The sequence below is a fragment of the Pelophylax lessonae genome (genome assembly GCF_965119305.1).
Source record: "Pelophylax lessonae genome assembly, chromosome: 3".
NCBI classification, from domain to species: Eukaryota; Metazoa; Chordata; class Amphibia; order Anura; family Ranidae; genus Pelophylax; species Pelophylax lessonae.
In genome coordinates, this window is record NC_138770.1 from 370,925,144 (window position 1) to 370,944,312 (window position 19,169).

The window sequence follows — 19,169 nt, forward strand, 5'->3', positions numbered from 1 at the left end:
AAGACTCACACATGGGGTATCCCTGTACTCAGGAGAAGCAGCAGAATGTATTTTGGGGTGTCATTTCACATATAACCATGGCATGTGTGATATCATTTACTGACAACTTTATGTAAAAAAAATAAATAAATAATTTTCCCGAAACCTGTGGCAAAATATAAACTATTCCATGGACTCATCATGCCTCTCAGCTAATAGCTTAGGAGTGTCTACTTTGCAAAATGGGGTAATTTGGGGGGGTTTTGTGCCATCTTGAAATTTCAGGGCCTCTCAAACTGTGACAGGTAGTGCAGTGGTAAAAACTTACCGTTAGTGTACTGGTAACGGCCTTTCTCTTAATCCTTCCAGGACGGCCTACATATGAGAGATTGTGGCTCCGCCTCACAGGAAACACAACTAATTTGCAGCTGTTAAAAATGTCCCACCCATCCTTGAGCTTCAGTAATAGAAAAGTACCTTTCCAACCGAACTTTCAAGGGATACAGTTATTCAATAACATACAGCTACATATATATACACATTTTTAACTCACCACCATCTTGGGCAGGAAGTAGGCCGGCCGTCCTGGAAGGATTAAGAGAAAGGCCGTTACCAGTACACTAAGAGTAAGTTTTCTCCTTTCACCCTTCCAGGAAGGCCTACATATGAGAGGATAATAAAGGAATCCATACTGGCCTACCTTAGGCGGGACCACTGCCTGTAAAACCTTTCTGCCAAAGGCAAGGTCTTGCTGCGACAGTACTTCTACACGATAGTGCTTTAGGAAGGTATCTTGGCTGGACAGGTGGCTGCATGGCGGATCTGCTCCCAGGATGCTCCGGCTTTTTCGGCCCAGGAAGTTGCCATGCCCCTTGTGGAATGTGCCTTTAGATTTGTTGGTGTGGGGGTACCTGACACCTTATATGACATACTAATGGCTTGTTTAATCCGCCTAGAGATCGAGGGTTTTGATGCTTGTAATCCCCTCCTTGGTCCAGAATGTAGTACCAACAGGTGGCTAGATCTCCTAAACCCTTTGGTTCTTTCTAAATATGTTAGAAGACACCTTCTTACATCTAAGCAATGGAATTTTCGTTCTTTTGCACATTTAGGTTTTTCACAGAAAGATGGGAGAACCATCTCTTGATTCCTGTGAAAGGAAGACACTACCTTGGGTAGGTTACAGTGGGTCTGGTTTAAGAATCACTGTCTTGGAGAATTCGCATAAAGGGTTCCTTTATGGATAAACTTTGTAATCTCCCACTCTTCTGGCTGTGGTGATTGCCAACAGAAAAGTTAACTTGATTGACAAAATGTTTAAACTAATTTTGTTCAAAGGTTCAAATGCTTCACTAGATGTCTCTAGTACTAGCGTTAAGTTCCAAACTGGAACATTAGTTCTGTTAATTGGAGATACTCTTCCCCGAGCTAACAGAAACCTTTTAAAGGCTCTTTGGCCAGACTTTTGTTTAAAAAAACAGAAAGTGCTGCTACCTGTACTCTAAGGGTGTTCACCGCCACTCCCTTATCTACCCCATCCTGTAAAAAATCCAGGATCATCGGGATTGAGGCAGAGGAATCTTTCTTCTGACTCTGCCAAGTACAGAATGTTTTCCAGATTTTGGAATAAATTTTTCTAGTCACTGGCTTTCTACTTGAAAGGAGGGTCTCAATGACTGTCTGAACATCCTTTCTCTTTCAAGATTTGGCGTTCACTACCCAGGCTGTTAACTGAAAGAACTGCGGTCTGGGGTGAATCAGAGGTCCTTGTAGTAACAGGTCTGAAACTTCTGGAAGTTTCCACGGAGCTGTCACTGATAGGGATACCAAGGTTGCAAACCACGTTCTCTTTGGCCACCCAGGTGTGACCAGGATGAGGCGTAGTTGCGGCCATCCGCTGAGTTTCAGCAGAACTCTCGCAATTAGATTCTGTGGGGGAAAGGCATAGGCTAGCCTGAAGGGCCAAGGCTGTGCTAGAGCATCCAGGCCCAGCATACCCCTCTGCTTTGTCAGAGAAAAGAACTGTCCTACTTTTCAGTTCTGCCAAGTGGCAAATATGTCCACTTCTGGCTGACCAAATTTTTGGACTAGACGTTGAAAAAATCTGGGGTTCAGTTCCCATTCTGTCTGTTTGATGCAATGACGACTGAGGAAGTCCGCTTCCCAGTTGTCCTTCCCTTTTATGTACATGGCTGAAAGGGAAATCACTCTCTTTTCTGCCCAGCTCAGTGTCTCCTGAGCTAATCTTAGCAGAGAGAATGATCTGGTCCCCCCTTGAATCAAGTAAGCTACTGCTGTAGCATTGTCTGAATGGACTTGGACTTCTTTCCCTAGAATGTCCTTCTCGAAGGTTTTTAAGGCCTTTCCCACAGCATTTAGATCTCTGTAGTTGGAAGAGGCTTGACTAAGCTTCAAATCCCAGGTGCCCTGGGTCCGTGCTTTTTAGGTGAGCTCCCCACCCCTCGGAACTTGCGTCTGTGGTAATCCTTACGGGCAGCTCTTGACCCCAGAGTCGCCCCTCCTCTAGGTTTTGGGGGACTGTCCACCCTTTCAGTGAAAATATTACTTGAGGGGACAGTGTCATTTTTTCGTCTATGGAGTCCTGTCTCTTGTTCCAAGAGGCCAGGTGAAAAAATTGGAGGTCTCATGAATGTAGTTGGGCCCACTCTACAGCTGGAATACATGCTGTCATTAGCCCTAGAACTCGCATGATCTGTCTCTTGGAACACCAAGGATGAGAGCAGATATCTTACCGCTGAGACCACCTTTTCCACCTTTTCTCTAGGGAGAAAAAGTTTGAGTCTGGTATCTATTTTGTACCCTAGATACACTTGGACCTGTGCTGGCTGTATTGAGGATTTCTCCAAATTTAATAGCCATCCTACTGTTTGAAGAACTGACATCACCTTTTGGGTGTCTGCCATAGCCTGTTTTTCTGATCTTGCAAAGATCAACATATCGTCTAGATACGGGATCAAACTTAGGCCCTGTAGGTGAAGATGACGGCGCTACCTAAAGTGATCAAGTGCTGATTAAGGTGCAGTAGTGTGCAAAAAACCCCATATGATGAGGGGTAACACCCGCTGATTTTAAATTATAATTCCCAAAGGTTAAAAAGCAAGAAACACAATTCCGTGTCGATCCACACCAACCGATTCGATCTATAAATGTATGGTGAATTTCTGTCTACAAATAATGATTGTGCAACAAATAGACAAAACTTTTAGTGAATTTATTCCAATAAAGTGGTACAGTGCAAAACTGATCAGACTGATGAATGATACATATAAATAAAAATAAGAAATCCCTGGTGGTAAAGTGGTGAGTATAAAAAATAATAAATAAATCCTGAAGTGATATAACTCCCAGAGGATTAGGTGCTGTATATAATAGTACGCCAGTACAGAAAGTAATATCGACCCCTTTGAACATTCACTTTATTCTTAACCCTTCGGGGTTTGGTTGTTGGCTGCTTACACCTACTATTTTTATTCCATCCTTCACTGTTTCACCTCATACTCCATAGCGCTGGTCACCTTTGTCTTCTATTCATTGTAGGTGAAGATGGCCTACAACATCTGCCAAGATTTTTGTAAAGATCCTTGGACTTGCTGCCAAGCCAAAAGGAAGAGCTCTGAACTGTGCCTTCTTCCTTCACAATGGTGAATCTGAGAAATGCTTGATGTTCCGGATAAATTGGGACATGTAGGTAAGCATCTCTTAAATCCAATGTTGTCATAAAGACATTCTGGCACAGATTTTTTCTGACCGCATAAATGTTCTCCATGGAGAACATGTATATCAGAAATTTGTTTCGTTTCTTGAGGTTTATGACTAGCCGGAATTTTCCTGAGGGTTTTGGCACCACAAATATGTGGGAGTAAAAGCCTTGGAATGCCTGACCAATTGGTACAGGTGAAATTACCCTCTGCTCTGCTAGTTCCTGAATACCCTCTAACAGTGCCTTCCTCTTTAGAGGGATAGGTCACTTATTTCTGACACCGGCTGTGAGGCAAACTCCAGTCGGTAACCTTCCCGAATTATCTGGAGAATATAGGGGCTGGCAGAGATATTTTCCCATTGGGAAGCAAAATGGGTCAACCTGCCCCCTACCCTGATGCTGGCGTCAGTTGGTTTCTTTGGACTTGGGTCCAGGTTTAAGGAACAATAAATTGGTTCCTTGTTTTCCCTTTTCAGGACCACCTCTCCCAAGGATTCAATCCTGCGATCCATGGGATCCTTAATATGACCAGCGTTTTCAAAGGACAAATCTGTTCCTTTGGATAGCTGTGCCAGAGGAGCGTCCAGTTTTGGATTTTTTGTAAATACCTCCAATTCCTGTAGCTCAAAGGGATACCTTCTTTTCCAGCTATTTGGCCTGGATAAGGCATGCGTAGGGAATTTCCATTCTTGGTGTATCATGTCTTTTAACGACTGGTGAATGGGAATGGTTCTGTACTGGGCTCTTTCCAAGCCTTTGTACACTGTCTTTACTAGAAGACTCCCTTACTGGGGTAGGGATTCCTTCAGTGGCATGTACCACTTTAAGGAGACCCTCCATGCATTCCAACGGAAAAAGGCTTTTGTTTCTTTTAAACTTATCTTTTTCCTCCTCACTGTTACTTTCTGAGTCTTTATCTGAACTGGAAGGACCTCCCATGTAACTAGTGCCTTCCCCTGGATCTTCCTTTTCCCTGACTTGTGTTGAGGGAATGGTTTGAGACCCTGACCAGAGAGATGAGGGTCCTCTTGACCACCCACTGTCCTGGGAGGATAAGCTATCCTTGGATACTTCCTCTGCTGGGGTTTGAGGGATAGCTGCTGTAGTCCTAAACGACTGAATAGTAGCTAACATTTCCTCTTGCATTGATTTAAGAAAATCTTTCATTAGGATTGATGCTTCTTGCCCTGCTAACTTAATACAAGTATGGCATAAGGGCTTTAAGTAAGACTTAGAAAATCTAACCCCACAGTTCCCACATTTTCTAAACATGCTAGTGCTGGCTGTGGAAGGGGGTCTGGCAGGGGCTTCCTGTGGCGGTGGCAGACCTGTGTATAACACAAGACGACAAAAAGAGACACAATAATGTGACACAATAGACATCTCTAGTATACCACTGCGGCTAACATTAGGTTAGGAAAATGGCAAGGCATGCCTGTCTTGCAATAGACAGCAGTCGGCCCAGACACCTGTGTAGTCACTTACCCGGTCCTGTCGCCACCTGCGCTGCCGCTTTTTCCTCTGTGGGAAGTGCGGACATCCGTGTCTCCTTTTGGGGCAATTTCAGCCCTCTCGTAGCCAGAGAATCATCCATGAACTCACATGGACCCGGCGTCTCCTCCACGCTGTGCCTCTTCCGGGTATCACTCGCTCCGCCTCTTCCGCCGGAACTTCCGGTCTCCATAGCGAGGCTTGAGGCGCGCTCACTGGCGGGAAATTCAAAATTCTTTACCGCCCAAAGGAGCTAATGGAGGAGACTTTCCTGCAGAGACAACAGGACTTCAGGTATAGAGGGACCTTCACTGTAAGGTAAACCGCACTACCTGGCATGTTGGTGACCTGAAAGTTCCTGTTTCCAGGATGCAGATAGGGAGGAACCTGCCATTAGGCCGACCGTAGCTGCCTTCCAGAGGTACCTCTCAAACAGTCCTTTGCCTTCAGGACAGTAAAAAAACAAACGTTCCGATGTGAGGTTGGAAACACAACTGAACTGAAGCTCAAGGATGGCTGGGACCTTTTTAACAGCTGCAAATTAGTTGTGTTTCCTGTGAGGCAGAGCCACAATCTGTCATATGTAGGCCGACCTGGAAGGGTGAAAGTAGAAATCAGCAATTTACGACATTAGAAAACCTGAAGATGGTGATTGGTTTTCGGGGGCGCGTACACAGCTAGGCTCACAAAAAGTCTCACATGTGGTATCCCTGTACTCAAGAGAAGCAAAAGAATGTATTTTGGGGTGTTTTTTCACATATTCCCATGGCATGCGTGAGCAATATATCATTTAGTGACAACTTTCTGTAAAAAAAAAAAAAACAAAAAAAAAAAATTGTCATCTTCCCAAAACTTATGGCAAAATATAAAATACTCCATGGACTCAATATGCCTCAGCAAATAGCCTTGGGTGTCTACTTTTCAAAAAGGGGTCATTTGGGGGGGTGTTTGAACTGTCCCGGCATTTAATGCTCAATCTTAGCCACACATCACAAACTCTTCTAACCACTTGAAAACCAAGCCTTTTCAGTGACTTTTTGTTTACATGAATAATATTTTTTTACTAGAAAATTACTTTGAACCCCCAAACATTATATATTTCTATAGAATAAAATGGTGGATGTTGTAAATTTTTTTGTTACACGGTATTTGCGCACAGATTTTCCAAACGCAATATCTGCGAAAAAAAAATATTTTTTTTAAATTTATTGCACAAATACACTATATAATTCCAATTGGTTTGGCAAAATTTAAAAGATGATCTTATGCCGAGTACATAGATACCAAACATGACATGCTTTAAAAATTGCGCACGCCTGTGCAGCAGCAACAAACTACGTATATTTTTAAAAGCCTTTAAAAGTCTTTACAGGTTACCACTTTAGACTGACAGAGGAGGTCTACTGCAAGAATTACTGCACTCGACCGGGCGTTCGCGGCGATACCTCACATGCATGCTGCAATTGCGGTTGACACTAGACCAACGCTTGCGTGCGCCATTGCACGCAAGAACGGGGGGGGGGGGGCTTTTTTTTTGGTTTTTTATGTTATTTTGACACCTTTCCTTTCATTTTTTTTGTAATAATTTTTATTGTTATCACAGTGAATTTAAATATCCCCTATGATAGCAATCTGTAGTGACAGGTACTCTTTTACAAAAATTGGGGTCTTTAAGAGTCTAGATCTCTCCCTCTGACCTTAACGCATCCGACCACACCAAAATTGGTGTGATAAAATACTTTCCAAATGGCCCTGTTTATTTCTGGCAAAACAGAAGTCATGAAATGCTCGTAGCTTCCGGTATCTTAGGTCATAGAGATGATTGGAGCCATTCTCATCTCCAATTAGCTCTATGGTTAGATAATTGAACCACCGGCTGCGCTCTCGGGTTAACCGGTGGGACAGGAGAGCCCGAGAAAAACCACAGAAATCGGCGGAAGGCGGCGGTGGGGGGGGGGGGCCCTCCCACTGCATGTAAAAGCAGTCTAGCGGCCAATTATCCGCTAGGATTGCTTTTACATGTAAGCCTGTGGGCTGAATGAAAAAAAAAAAAAAAAAAAGGAGAACCTATCAGAAATCAGCACAGGAATATTGTGTAGTATTACCCATCATTAACCGCCCAAACATCCACCCACTGAATTTAATGACGGGCATACACGCCAATATTCCACGTATACCTAAATAGTATTTTAACTGCAGTGCTGAAATCAGAAAATCACCACAGCTGCTGCCAGCAAAGGTATCCATATATGCTGAGCGTAAACGCTGTTTGTGTCAGAATATATAAAATCAATGTGGCAGCCGACGAGTACCTGCAAGAGAAACAGGTTAACAAAAGAATAAAAAACAAACAAAGTACAGTAAAAGTACAGTAGGAAGAGTAGAAGATCATATAAAAATGACTAACAACTGTTTTTGGATTCTTTTATTTTTTTTCTAACTTTTTTTTCTCTGAACTGCGATTTTCAAGCTTGGGTCTCTCAAAATGTCGATAGCCATCGAACATCTTTCGAGACCCTGTGTTTGTGTGCCCTACACTGTGTCGTGCTGTACCCTACACTACTAGTGTATGGTAGCGCTCGAAACATTCCCCGATGCAGAGACCAGGTTGGTCAGGACATCTGGGACAATAATAGCGGGTGTCACGCCTAAATCCACACCTGCTACAGACACGACTTCTTTGGGGGTATCTTTGGGTAGGGGTACTCGGGGGGACATGTGAAAAATGCCTCTCATGCAGCCGGCTCACTGCATCTGGAAGGGGAAGTTGGGCAAGCATGCCTCCTGTGTACAGGTGGGCAAGCATGCCTCCTGTGTACAGGTAGGCAAGGATGATCGCTTCCTGGAATTCTCGGAAGGATCCAGTTCGTCCTGACGCCCTGTATAGGACAAAGGCGTTCAGCATAGCCAATTGGAATATATAAACAGACACTTTTTTTGTACCAGCGTCTGGCTTTACGGGCAACTAAATACGGAGCAAAAAGCTGGTCGTTAAGGTCCACCCCTCCCATATTAAGGTTGTAGTCGTGGACACAGAGGGGTTTCTCCATAACGCCAGTTGCCGTAGGAATTTGGATCGTCGTGTCTGGGTGAAGAAAGGACAGAACAAAAACATCCCGTGTATCCCTCCACTTCACCGCAAGCAATTTGTCCGTTTTCAAGCAGGCTCTCTCCCCCCGACTAAGACGGGATGCTACAAGCCGTTGGGGGAAGCCCTGGCGATTACGTCGCACGGTGCCACATGCGCCAATTTGTAATTCGAGCAGGTGACTAAATAGTGGCACGCTTGTGTAAAAGTTGTCCACGTACAAATGGTACCCCTTTCCGGATAAGGGTGACACCAAGTCCCAAACTATCTTGCCGCTGCTCCCTATATAGTCTGGGCAGTTGGGGGGCTCCACACAGCTATTTTTTCCCTCATAGACCCGGAAACTAACTGTATAACCTGTGGCCATGTTACACAGTTTATACAGCTTGACCCCGTACTTGGCACGCTTGCTGGGGAGGTACTGTTTCATAGCAAGGTGGCCAGTAAATTTAATAAGGGACTCGTCAACGCAGACAACTTGTTCGGGGGGTGAACAAGGCTGCAAACCACTATTGAAGTGGTCTATGAGGGGCCGAATTTTGTGGAGCCGATCATAAGCAGGGTCTCCCAGAGGACAGATTTCATTGTCGCTGAAATGCAAAAAATAAAAAAAAATCGTAGAATGTGCTCGTATCTCGCCCTGGACATGGAGGCAGAGTACATGCGCATATGGTGAAGTGGGCTAGTGGACCAATATAGCCGCAATTCACTCTGTTTGGCTATGTCCATGTTGAGGGAAAGGCCCAGAAAGATTTTAAAATCGGAAACCGTTATTGATTTCCAGCCGAATGGTCTGGCAAGGGGCGAATTTGGGTTGGCGGCGATAAATTGTTGTGCATATAAATTTGATTGATCCACAATAGATCTGAAAAGATCTTCCGTGAAGAACAGCTCAAAAAAGTTCAGGGGCGTAAAACCAGCTGTCTCCACGTGGATTTCAGGTTGGGCAGTGAATGGGGGAAGTACTGGCGCTGTAGAATCAGTGGGTTGCCAATTGGGATATGCCAGCGCATCAGGGAGGGCACTATAGGCTCTACGGGCCTGTCTTCGAATACGCAGTGGCTGCGGGCCACTACTCGCGCTAGCCACCGCACCAGCTTCAACTGCACTTATGGGACTCGCCACGTCACCAAGTGTTACTGCAGTGCTGGTTGTACTAGGTCCAGGGTGTACTAGGCCGCTGGTGCTTGCCAGATCACCAGAAGGATCAGCGGCCAAAGTGCCGACACTCTGCTCCATACGAGCACCCTGCGATTCCTGCATCTCAACTCCAGAATGGGGTCGGGTACGCCTGGGTGCAACAGGGACCCATCTGTCGTCGGAGCCATCTGTCAGGGAGCCGCTGCCGTCATCAGGTTCGTATACGGACCCTGATTCTGCCAGTGAGGCATCCCCATCGCTCTCATCTGACATGGCCAGTATACTATATACCTCTTTACCACTGTACCAACATTTGGTAATTTTGGTAACTAAATTTACCGGTACAGTAGTGCGACTCACAGGTAATAAAAGCACCTGGTTGTCAAGGACTATTTCAAGCGCTACCGAAAAAAACTGCTAATGCTAGCAGGGATCAGGCCTGACTCTAACACAGCGGTTTTGTGTGTTGTGTTTTTTTGTAAGTGACAGTAATCTATTGATTACTACACTTACCTGGGTGGGGTTGGGCTGGGCAGAGGGGTTAAACGCAGGTGCTGGCCGGAATCAGTGCTGATCGTGCAAACACCGCGTTTTGGGAACTCTAAACTATGGGGACGCTAGTATAGTTCTGATCAGATCAGATATTGATCTGTTCAAACACTATACTAGTAATGGAAGTGTGTGTGTGTGTGTGTGTGTGTGTGTGTGTGTGTGTGTGTGTGTGTGTGTGTGTGTTAATCAAGGGGTTATTTCCAACTATGCGCCGGGGGTGTGCGCTTTTTTAGACTGACACTAACACTAGCTAATGTCACTAATAGTGATCAGGAAAAAAAAAAAACTGTACACTATAAAAAAAGTGACACATAGGGCACAGAAGGTGTTAACTGGGGGGTGATCAGGGGATAAATCTTTATTGGGGGGTTGGCGGGGACCCTAAACCTTCTTTGGGATAGAAACCAACTCGCTAGCTTAAACTCAAGTCACAATCACACAAATACAAAATACAGTAAAACTATATTACGTGTGTATTAGTGTGCAATGTGACAGGGGGGAAGGGGTTAACTGGATGTGATCGGGGGGTCAGGGGGTTAAATCTTTATTGGGAGGGGGTGGCGGGTATCCTAACGATAAAAGGAACTGTGGCAAGCGCTAAACCTGGTCGCAAGTCACACTTATACGGGTATATAGAAAATGCTATATATTGTATACAGTGTGTTGTGACAGGGGGTGTAGGGGTGATCAGGGGGGGATAAGGGGGTACAATCTTTATTGGGGGGGGGGGTGGATGGGACCCTAAACCTCCTTGGGACAGAAACGAACTTGCTAGCGCTAATTCAGGTCACAAACACAATATTACAAAATACAGAAAAAAAGTATATTACGTTTGTATTAGGGTGCAATGTGACAGGGGGGAAGGGGTTAACTGTGGGTGATCGAGGGGGGGGATCAGGAGGGATCAGGGGGTTAAATCTTTATAGGGGGGTTGCGGGTATTTTAAGTGAAAAAGGGAGGGCCGCAATCGCTACACCTGGTCACAAATCACACTTATACGGGTATATAAGAAAATGCTACATACTGTATACAGTGTGTGTTGTGACAGGGGGTGTAGGGGTGATCAGGGGGGATCAGGGGGTTAAATCTTTATTAGGGGGGGCGGGGACCCTAAACCTCCTTTGGGACAGAAACTAACTCGCTAGCGCCAATTCAGGTCACAAACACACTAATACAAAATACAAAAAAACAGTATGATAATCGTGTGGCGGTCGGCAAGTGGTTAATAATACCGGAGTCCCCCTTAAATAATGCCGGAGTGCCCCTTTAATGTGCCCCGATAAAAGCTGTGTTTGTGTTCTCTAAACAGACAATATTCCTATACATACATACACACACACACAGTACAAAATGTCAGCTTCACAGAGTAATGAGACGCCTCCTACTCTCTCTCTCTACTTATCTGCAATGTGTGCTGCTGAGCAGATAACTTCTACTGTCTGATTGGTAGGTGGGAGTGGTTTATGCAAATTACCCACAGAACTGCAGAACTGATCACATGCTGAAGTGCCATGCTTTATTTATTCTTTTCTATATATAATTGTGCAGAATTAAATGTAAAGTATTTAATATATATGTGCATTATGAAGTACATTGAATACAACATTTAAATGGCTTTTATTGTTCATGACAGAATTCATCACCGTAATGTGAAAAGGCAGTTGTTATGAGCTGGCAGCAGTGACTGCGGGCTGTTCACTTAGATGCGGCTGTGGATTGCCATTCACAGTTTGGAAGTCCTGCCTTTTTTACTGAAGTAGGGTGGGGCGAATTCTCTGCACGCCCAACGGCTGTCTGTGGGGCACAGTAGCACAATCCCACGTACACAGGGACAGGACGCAGAGAAACTGATTTTATTATTATAGAATAAATGACTGAGGCAAATCGTGGCCCTGCACTGTAAATCAGGCTATATATGCACACATTTCCTGAGCAATCTGTTCACAGGTAATGTCTGCTTGTAAATCTGTATTACGGGAACAAGGACCAATCTGTAGGGTCTTTTATAGTTCTCATACTAACCGAACTTCAGGAAAAATTTAGAAAGCAATAATGTTATATTTGATTATATTTTCCTATATCTCCAAAACCATTGAGGACCCAAGGAGTATATTTGTATGCTAATAAAAGTATAAATTCTATCATTAATAGTACTTCAGGTACCAGATCCTATGTATACATTGGACCTTATTATTTATTATTTTTAGAAGAAATCCCAATTGTTGTTTATAAAGTACTCCTAGTACAGGCTTTAAGGTGATATGCAATATGGACCATTTAACCTGTACACAAGGAGAGGACACCAGACATGCCTGGCCCTGGGTTTTTTCGGTCTTACAAGATATCTAGATGCATGAACATCTTATGTAGTTCCTAATTAAAATGCAGCTAACTGAAATAATGGGATTTTTGACTTACCGTAAAATCCATTTCTCTGATGTTCATTGAAGGATACAGCTCCAGATTCTTCTCGACCATTGGGACCGCTTTGGAGGGCCTGTGGGTGCCAAAAGGAGCCGTTGCCTCCGACGCGGCGTCAACTGCAACCTCCATTTTTAAAGTTTCAATCACTGACACAAACTGTACATCCACCAGCGCCTATTTAAGCGCGGCTAGAAGAGCAGAGGAATCATCCGCACTCAGGGTGCGTGGACGTTCACCCAGTAGGGTCACTATATACTGAGCTCACCCCGAAAACATAATCAGGGAAGGCCGCGGACTACGATCCCGCAAAGAGGACAGTGGCCAAGGGTCCATAAATGGACCACCTATTGGACCCCGCAAAAAAAACATCACCCTCCGAGCCTTCCATAGAGGACATAATAGGCAATAGCCCCCTTCAAAGGGTAGCTAAAGACACCAAAATATTAGAGGGGCTGGGGGAAGGGAACCCAGGGGTCCAACCATCCCAGGGAGGGGCCCACGTCCACCTCAAAACCCTCCAGGGGTAGTGGGAGGGACAGCAACAAACCACACCAGGAACCGGTGGGCACTGTTCCGGACAGGACACAGCTCCATCGTAACGTGGGTGCTGTTGGCCAGGAGGAAACCCTGCGACTCAGGCCGAAGCCAGTTCCTATGAGTCGTTGCGAGACGTTTAACTTGCAGGCCAGCCCCTGTCCAGTTGGGCAATATCGCGGCTGACCTAGCGCAGAGCTGCGGTCTGCACTCACTCGCTGGCCAGACTGGGGGGACCCTAAGAATCTATATTATCTAGTTCGCGACACAGTCCGGCACCCGATTGTAGTTCTCACAGAACAAAATAGAAGAGGGAAAAAATTCCATCCAAAATGAAAAAAAAAATGCCAGGACCAGAGAACCCAGCAAGAAACTAGGTCCTTACTCCTGACTAGGCAAACGAAAAACTGGAGTACATATAGCAGGAAGTGGGAGTATAACCTGTGGGACTGCCCCATAGGAGTAGTCAAGTTGTTTTCCTGCCTAGTGTCCTACTTCTGTAGGGGGCAGCATAACCCAATGGTTAAGAAGAATCAGAAACTGTGTCCGGCAATAAAACGAAAGAGAAATTTATATATCAATAAACTACTGTATTTTATGCACGGTTATAGATTAGGCATAGTACAATTTACTTACCCTCCTAAGAGATCTGCTGTATCACTCTGCTGGTTCATATTCACAATACGTAGGCGCTGACCTGTATATGAACAGAGGCAAAAGAACATATCAGAAAACCTGAATCTGTACCTTTTAAATCTAAAACTACAAAAAAAATGCAGGAAATACAGGTGAACCAAAAATCCTGTTTTCTTTACTTTAGTTTTACCATAAATTCCAGGACACCAGGTATGCTCATCTCAATTACCTAAGGGATGTCACAAAGCACTGAATATGTGCGAAGGACAGCGCAGCAGCAAGTCAACAGGCCCCAAACAACTAAATCAGAATAGGTTAGAAGGTAGGATCTATAGCAAATCTAACAAACTTAGTACAAAGTTGTACAAGTACCAAAGACCTTGTAACAGTTTTCCAGATCGAAGCCTGATGGCAAACAGCCTGGGAGGACACTCCTGGGGGAATGTACCGTTGAGAAACAAGCCGACAGATGCCTCTAGGGATGGTAGATATGGAAGCTACCCAGCAATTTATTTGGCCTTCAGGAATCTCAAAGAGGAAATCCAACTTCTGAATTGCAGCTGTCTACTTCAGGTAACACCTGATAGCATGCACAAGATTGAAGGTGTGTAAACATCTTCGGAAAAAAAGATAACCAAGGCCATTAAAAAACGACCTCATCACATTGGAGCACTGGGAGAGGTCCTTACAAGAGAAACATATTCCCAGCGCTTAGTCGCTGTTCCCCAACTCAGTGCAATAAATTGGATAAGGTCTGAAAAAAAAAAAAAAAAATTCTGTGCAGTATATATACTGCGGCGGTCAGCCCCGGCCAGGCAAAGTGACGTATCGGTACGTCACTAGCCTGGGAGCCAATAGCGGGTGGGCTCCCGTCTCGGCTCGTTCACGGACACCTCCGAGCGCGTGACCAGCGGACCCGATGTCCGCCGGTCACTCGCGATCGTCCACTGTGAAGGGAGAAAGGCAGGCCTGTCATTCTTCCCTGTGTAAAAGCACTGATCTAACGGTCCTGCTATGTAGGACCTTTGATCTGTGCTGTTACACACACAGCCACATCCCTGCACAGTAAGAAGCACGCCCCTAGGGACACACAGTCACTGCATCTCTAATAAAGTTAACCCCTTTCCTGCCAGTGTCATTTTTACAGTAACAGTACACACCTAGTACCTGAGCACACACTCTGCTGGTCCTCCACAAAACTCTGGATTGATTGGAGATTCCGTCCGACCCAAGACACTATATAATCTCCATACTACAGAGCCCTAACCAGGTCCTGCGATTGTTCTGGCTATTTCCTCCCCATTGGGATATCGATGCTGTAAGCCACTTTGTATTGAGAGTTGGAGTGTGACCGAGCGGATTGGGTGAAACCGGAAACGAACAGGGACCAGATCACCGTTGTATGGGAGCGATCCCTAATATCGATCCGTGGTCTACCCCTGTAGGGGTACTTGATTCTGGTAAGCTTGGGACCTAAGGAGAGGGGTGGCACCTCATCTTTCGCCCACTCACTACAAAAAAAGAGCACCTTAATATTTTCTACGGACTTTGCACTACTATTAGAATATTGGACACTTTTTTTTGTGTTTGCACCTTTTATTGATTCGTGGATTTATATATGTTTATTTATATACGCCTTATAACCCTGCAGGTTGTATTGAAATTATATTTAAATTACGGACCTATATATGCTTTTTAACTTTTGATAGCTCACTCATTTATTAATACACATTGTCTAATATTGTATCGGACACCATTTGCCATATAATTGCTTTTGCACTTTTTACTGATTTTTACATTCATATTTATTTTTATACGCTATAAAACCTTGTAGGTGGCATTGGAGATATATACAACTACGGACATATATTTAATTGTGGCTAGTTCACCAACTTCTCACTATAAATTCACTCATCCGGCTGTAGGTACCTCCTGGTTGAGGACAGTCGGATTAATCTACCTCTTTTTATAAAAATATTTATTTTTGCTTTGGGTGATCATACCCGCTGCACACAGCACTTCTTGCACTTTGGGATTTTTTTCCAACGGATATATTTTTGTATTTTTAATTCGTGTACTTTATCACTCATTTTCTGGCACGTTGCACTTTTTCACACAGAAGCATATATATATATATATATATATATATATATATATATATATATATATATATATATATATATATATATATATATATATATATATATAGTTATATTGTAGTGCTGCTATATACTGCAAATTAGATTTTTATTTTTTGAATTGCACCATCACTTTGCTTCATAAAAGGTTAACTCTATATACCATAATAGATATTGACCAACCACCATTAGACAACCCACCTTATTTACCTGTTTAAATACCCTACATTTGGCAACGCCAATCACTTCCTTTCTTTTACACAGCCACCAGGTGTCGCTCCCCCTTTATATCACCCAGAACATCCAAAGTCCTTTGTTTCTTATTTCCCCCCATAAGTGTATGAAAAAAGAAAGAAAATCAATCATAGCATAGTATTACAAAAACAAGAAAATACAAAAATAGTGCTCACATTAAAGTGATCTCTAAAATCAACCAACTGTGCACCCAATGCCCCTCTCCAACAACTGTGCTGCAACCACATGCATTGGAATCGCAGATCCGTTCATCAATCCAGATGAAGCAACAAGTAGATTTCATTAGGTCATATACAGCAGGTCCATAAGATCTCCCTTGGCTCCCAAAAGCACTCTCCTTAAGTACCCTATATTCCTCCAAGACATGTCATAAAAAATGCAGCCGCATAGTGTACGATCGTAAATAAAACCGCTTATATTCAAAGGTTATGCCTAAATAGAAATTAGACCGAGCAAATAATACTCCTGGCAAAATGAAAGATGGCGAAATAACCATATCTGGTCCAACATGCTGACGTTACTACTTCGACACATTCCATAGAATAGACTTTTTCAAGAGGAAGTGATCACAGCCAGGAAGCTTCCTTTTTATATACGATTTCCACCCTTAATAAAACTATTACACATTAATATTTACAGCAGTTGTAAAGCCTTAAGCTACTTGCCTCTCACACTAAAATAATGAAATTTTTGACTTACCGTAAAATTAATTTCTCTGATGTTCATTTAAGGACACAGCTGCTGATATTCATAACCATTGAGTTACACTGCCCCCTACAGGAGTAGGACACTAGGCTAAAAAAATTCTGGCTACACCCATGGGCAGTCCTAGGAGTTACACTTCCTCTTTCTGCTATAGCCACTCAGTTTTAATACAAGCATTATCAGGAGAAATCCACAGAGGGGTGGGTGCTGTGTCCGTCAATGAACATCAGAGAAATGGATTTTAAGGTAAGTCAAAGGTCCCATTTTCTCTTTCATTGACCGACAGCTCCTGGTATTCATAACCATTGTGATGTCCCAAAGCAGTGTTAAACATAAGGGGTGGGAACAACCAAAAAACTCCCAAGGCTAAACAGTAAGCGCACCAGGCAACAGGAGCGCAACCAAAAAACTGGAGCCCACCTGAAAACACACCCTCAAATTGGATCAGGTCCTCTTAAACAGCAGCCTGCAAAAACCTTGCGCCCAAAAGAAGCATCCGCACATGCCAACACATCAACCTTATAAAACTTTGTAAAAGTGTGCACCGACAACCAGGAGGCCGCTTTGCAAACCTGAGTCACTGACACCTGATGACGGAAAGCCCAGGAAACGCCAAGCGCCCTAGTAGAGGGCGCTTTAACCAGGAAAGGAGGAGCCTGACCCCTGATAGAATAGGCCTGAACCACAGTCTGTCTGATCCATCTGAAAATGGTCGCAGATGAAGCAGACAACCCTTGTCGAGGTCCATCCGTGAGCACAAAGTCTGACTTCCTGAAAGACTCCATAGCTGCCAGGTACACCCTAATTGGCTGTACCACATAAAAGGCATGCAAGGCAATTTCCTTCAGTTGTTTGAGCCTGGGACACAGGGAAGGCAACACAAGGTCTTCATTCAAATGAAAATAAGTGACAACCTTTGGAAGGAACGACGGACAGGGGCGAAGAATCACCAGTTAAGGTGGACAGGATAATGCCGCCACTTCCCGCACCCTGCAAGCAGTGGCGATAGCCACTAATAAGCCCACCTTCTGAGACAGCGTAAGCAGGGGAATCTCCCAAATATTTTCAAAGGGAGGCTTCTGTAGAGCTAAAAGCACCAAATTTAAATCCCAAGGCGGCAACGGAGCCCGCACTGGAGAAACCAAATGTCGGACACTCTGAAGAAAGGTACACACCAGGTAGTGTGTGGCCAAAGGTCGTTGGAAAAAGACGGCCAAATCCGACACCTAGATATGATTAACACCATCTATGATTTTCCTGTGGTTCTTAATCAGAAACTTTCAGTACAGTTAGTAGTTTTACATACTGTGAATTTTCTAAATAATAAAATAAAAAAAAAATTCTTAACGTAAAATCCTATTCTCTAATGTTCATTGATGGACACAGCTCAATATCTTCTTTGACCCTTGGGTTATGCTGCTCTCCATAGGAGTAGGACACAAAGCAGAAAAAAGTTTGACTACACCCATAGGGCAGTCCCAGGGGGTATACTCCCACTTCCTGCTCTAGCTCTTCAGTTTTGTACCAAGCAGTGTAAGAAGAACAAACCCCAACTCAGAGGGGTGGGTGCTGTGTACATCAATGATCAGAGAAAAGGATTTTATGGTAGGACAAAAATTCAGTTCTCTCTTTCGTTCATTGACAGACATAGCTCCATATCTTCTTTGACCCTTGGGATGTCCCAAAGCAGTGTCAATAGGAGGGGTGGGACGAACACAGCAATAAAATACTTTCCATAGGCTAAAACATAGCCAACCTGGTAAAACAGGAGCTCAACCAGCAAACAACTAAGCTCACCTGGCAAAAATGTACACCTTTAAAGAGGACTAATCCTCTCCAAAATCCTCTACTCTCCAAAACCTTGCGGCCAAAGATGGCATCAACAGTTGCCAACATACATACCCTAGAAAATGTTGTTAAAGTGTGCACGACCAGGTGGCCGCCTGCAAACCAGCACCACCAACGCAAGACGACGGAAGGCCCAAGAGGCACTAAGCGCCCTTGTAGAATGCGCCTTAACATGAAAACACAGGATCCTGACCTTTAGAAAACATTAGGCCTGCACCATCAGTCTGACTGACCCATCGGTAAAGGTCATAGCAGAGGCAGCAAGCCCCTTATGGGAAGAACAAACAGGGAATCCATTTTTTTTGGAAAGACTCTGCCAGGTACACACCCCGATTGCCCGAACCATATCCAAAGAATGTAAGGCACTTTCTTTAGGGTGCTTCGGCTTAGAACACAATGCTTTTATTTAAACGGATATAAGAGATGACCTTGGGAAGTAAACTGGTAGGGACAAAGCACCATTCTCTGTGAACCACCAAGATGAACAAGACAGCTGAAAGCTCCGACACTCGGTGCAGAAGAAAAAGCCAGCAAGAAGGCTACCTTCTGGGACAATGTAAGCAGAGGAAGTTCGCAAATATTTTACAACGGGGGTTACTGAAGAACCGAGTTGGGATCCCACAACGGCAACAGAGACCATACTGGGGGAGCCCAGTGG

General features: G+C 44.2%; 1 protein-coding gene across 2 annotated transcripts in view; it reads right to left on the minus strand.

Annotated features, from left to right (window-relative positions):
- MDN1 (midasin AAA ATPase 1) overlaps positions 1-19,169 on the minus strand; it is a 902,759-nt gene that overhangs the window by 692,433 nt on the left and 191,157 nt on the right. For both annotated transcript variants that reach the window (XM_082250237.1, XM_082250236.1), the window contains exon 15: positions 13,566-13,626. In XM_082250237.1, coding sequence (XP_082106363.1) covers positions 13,566-13,626 — 61 coding nt within the window. The remainder of the gene's footprint in view (positions 1-13,565; positions 13,627-19,169) is intronic.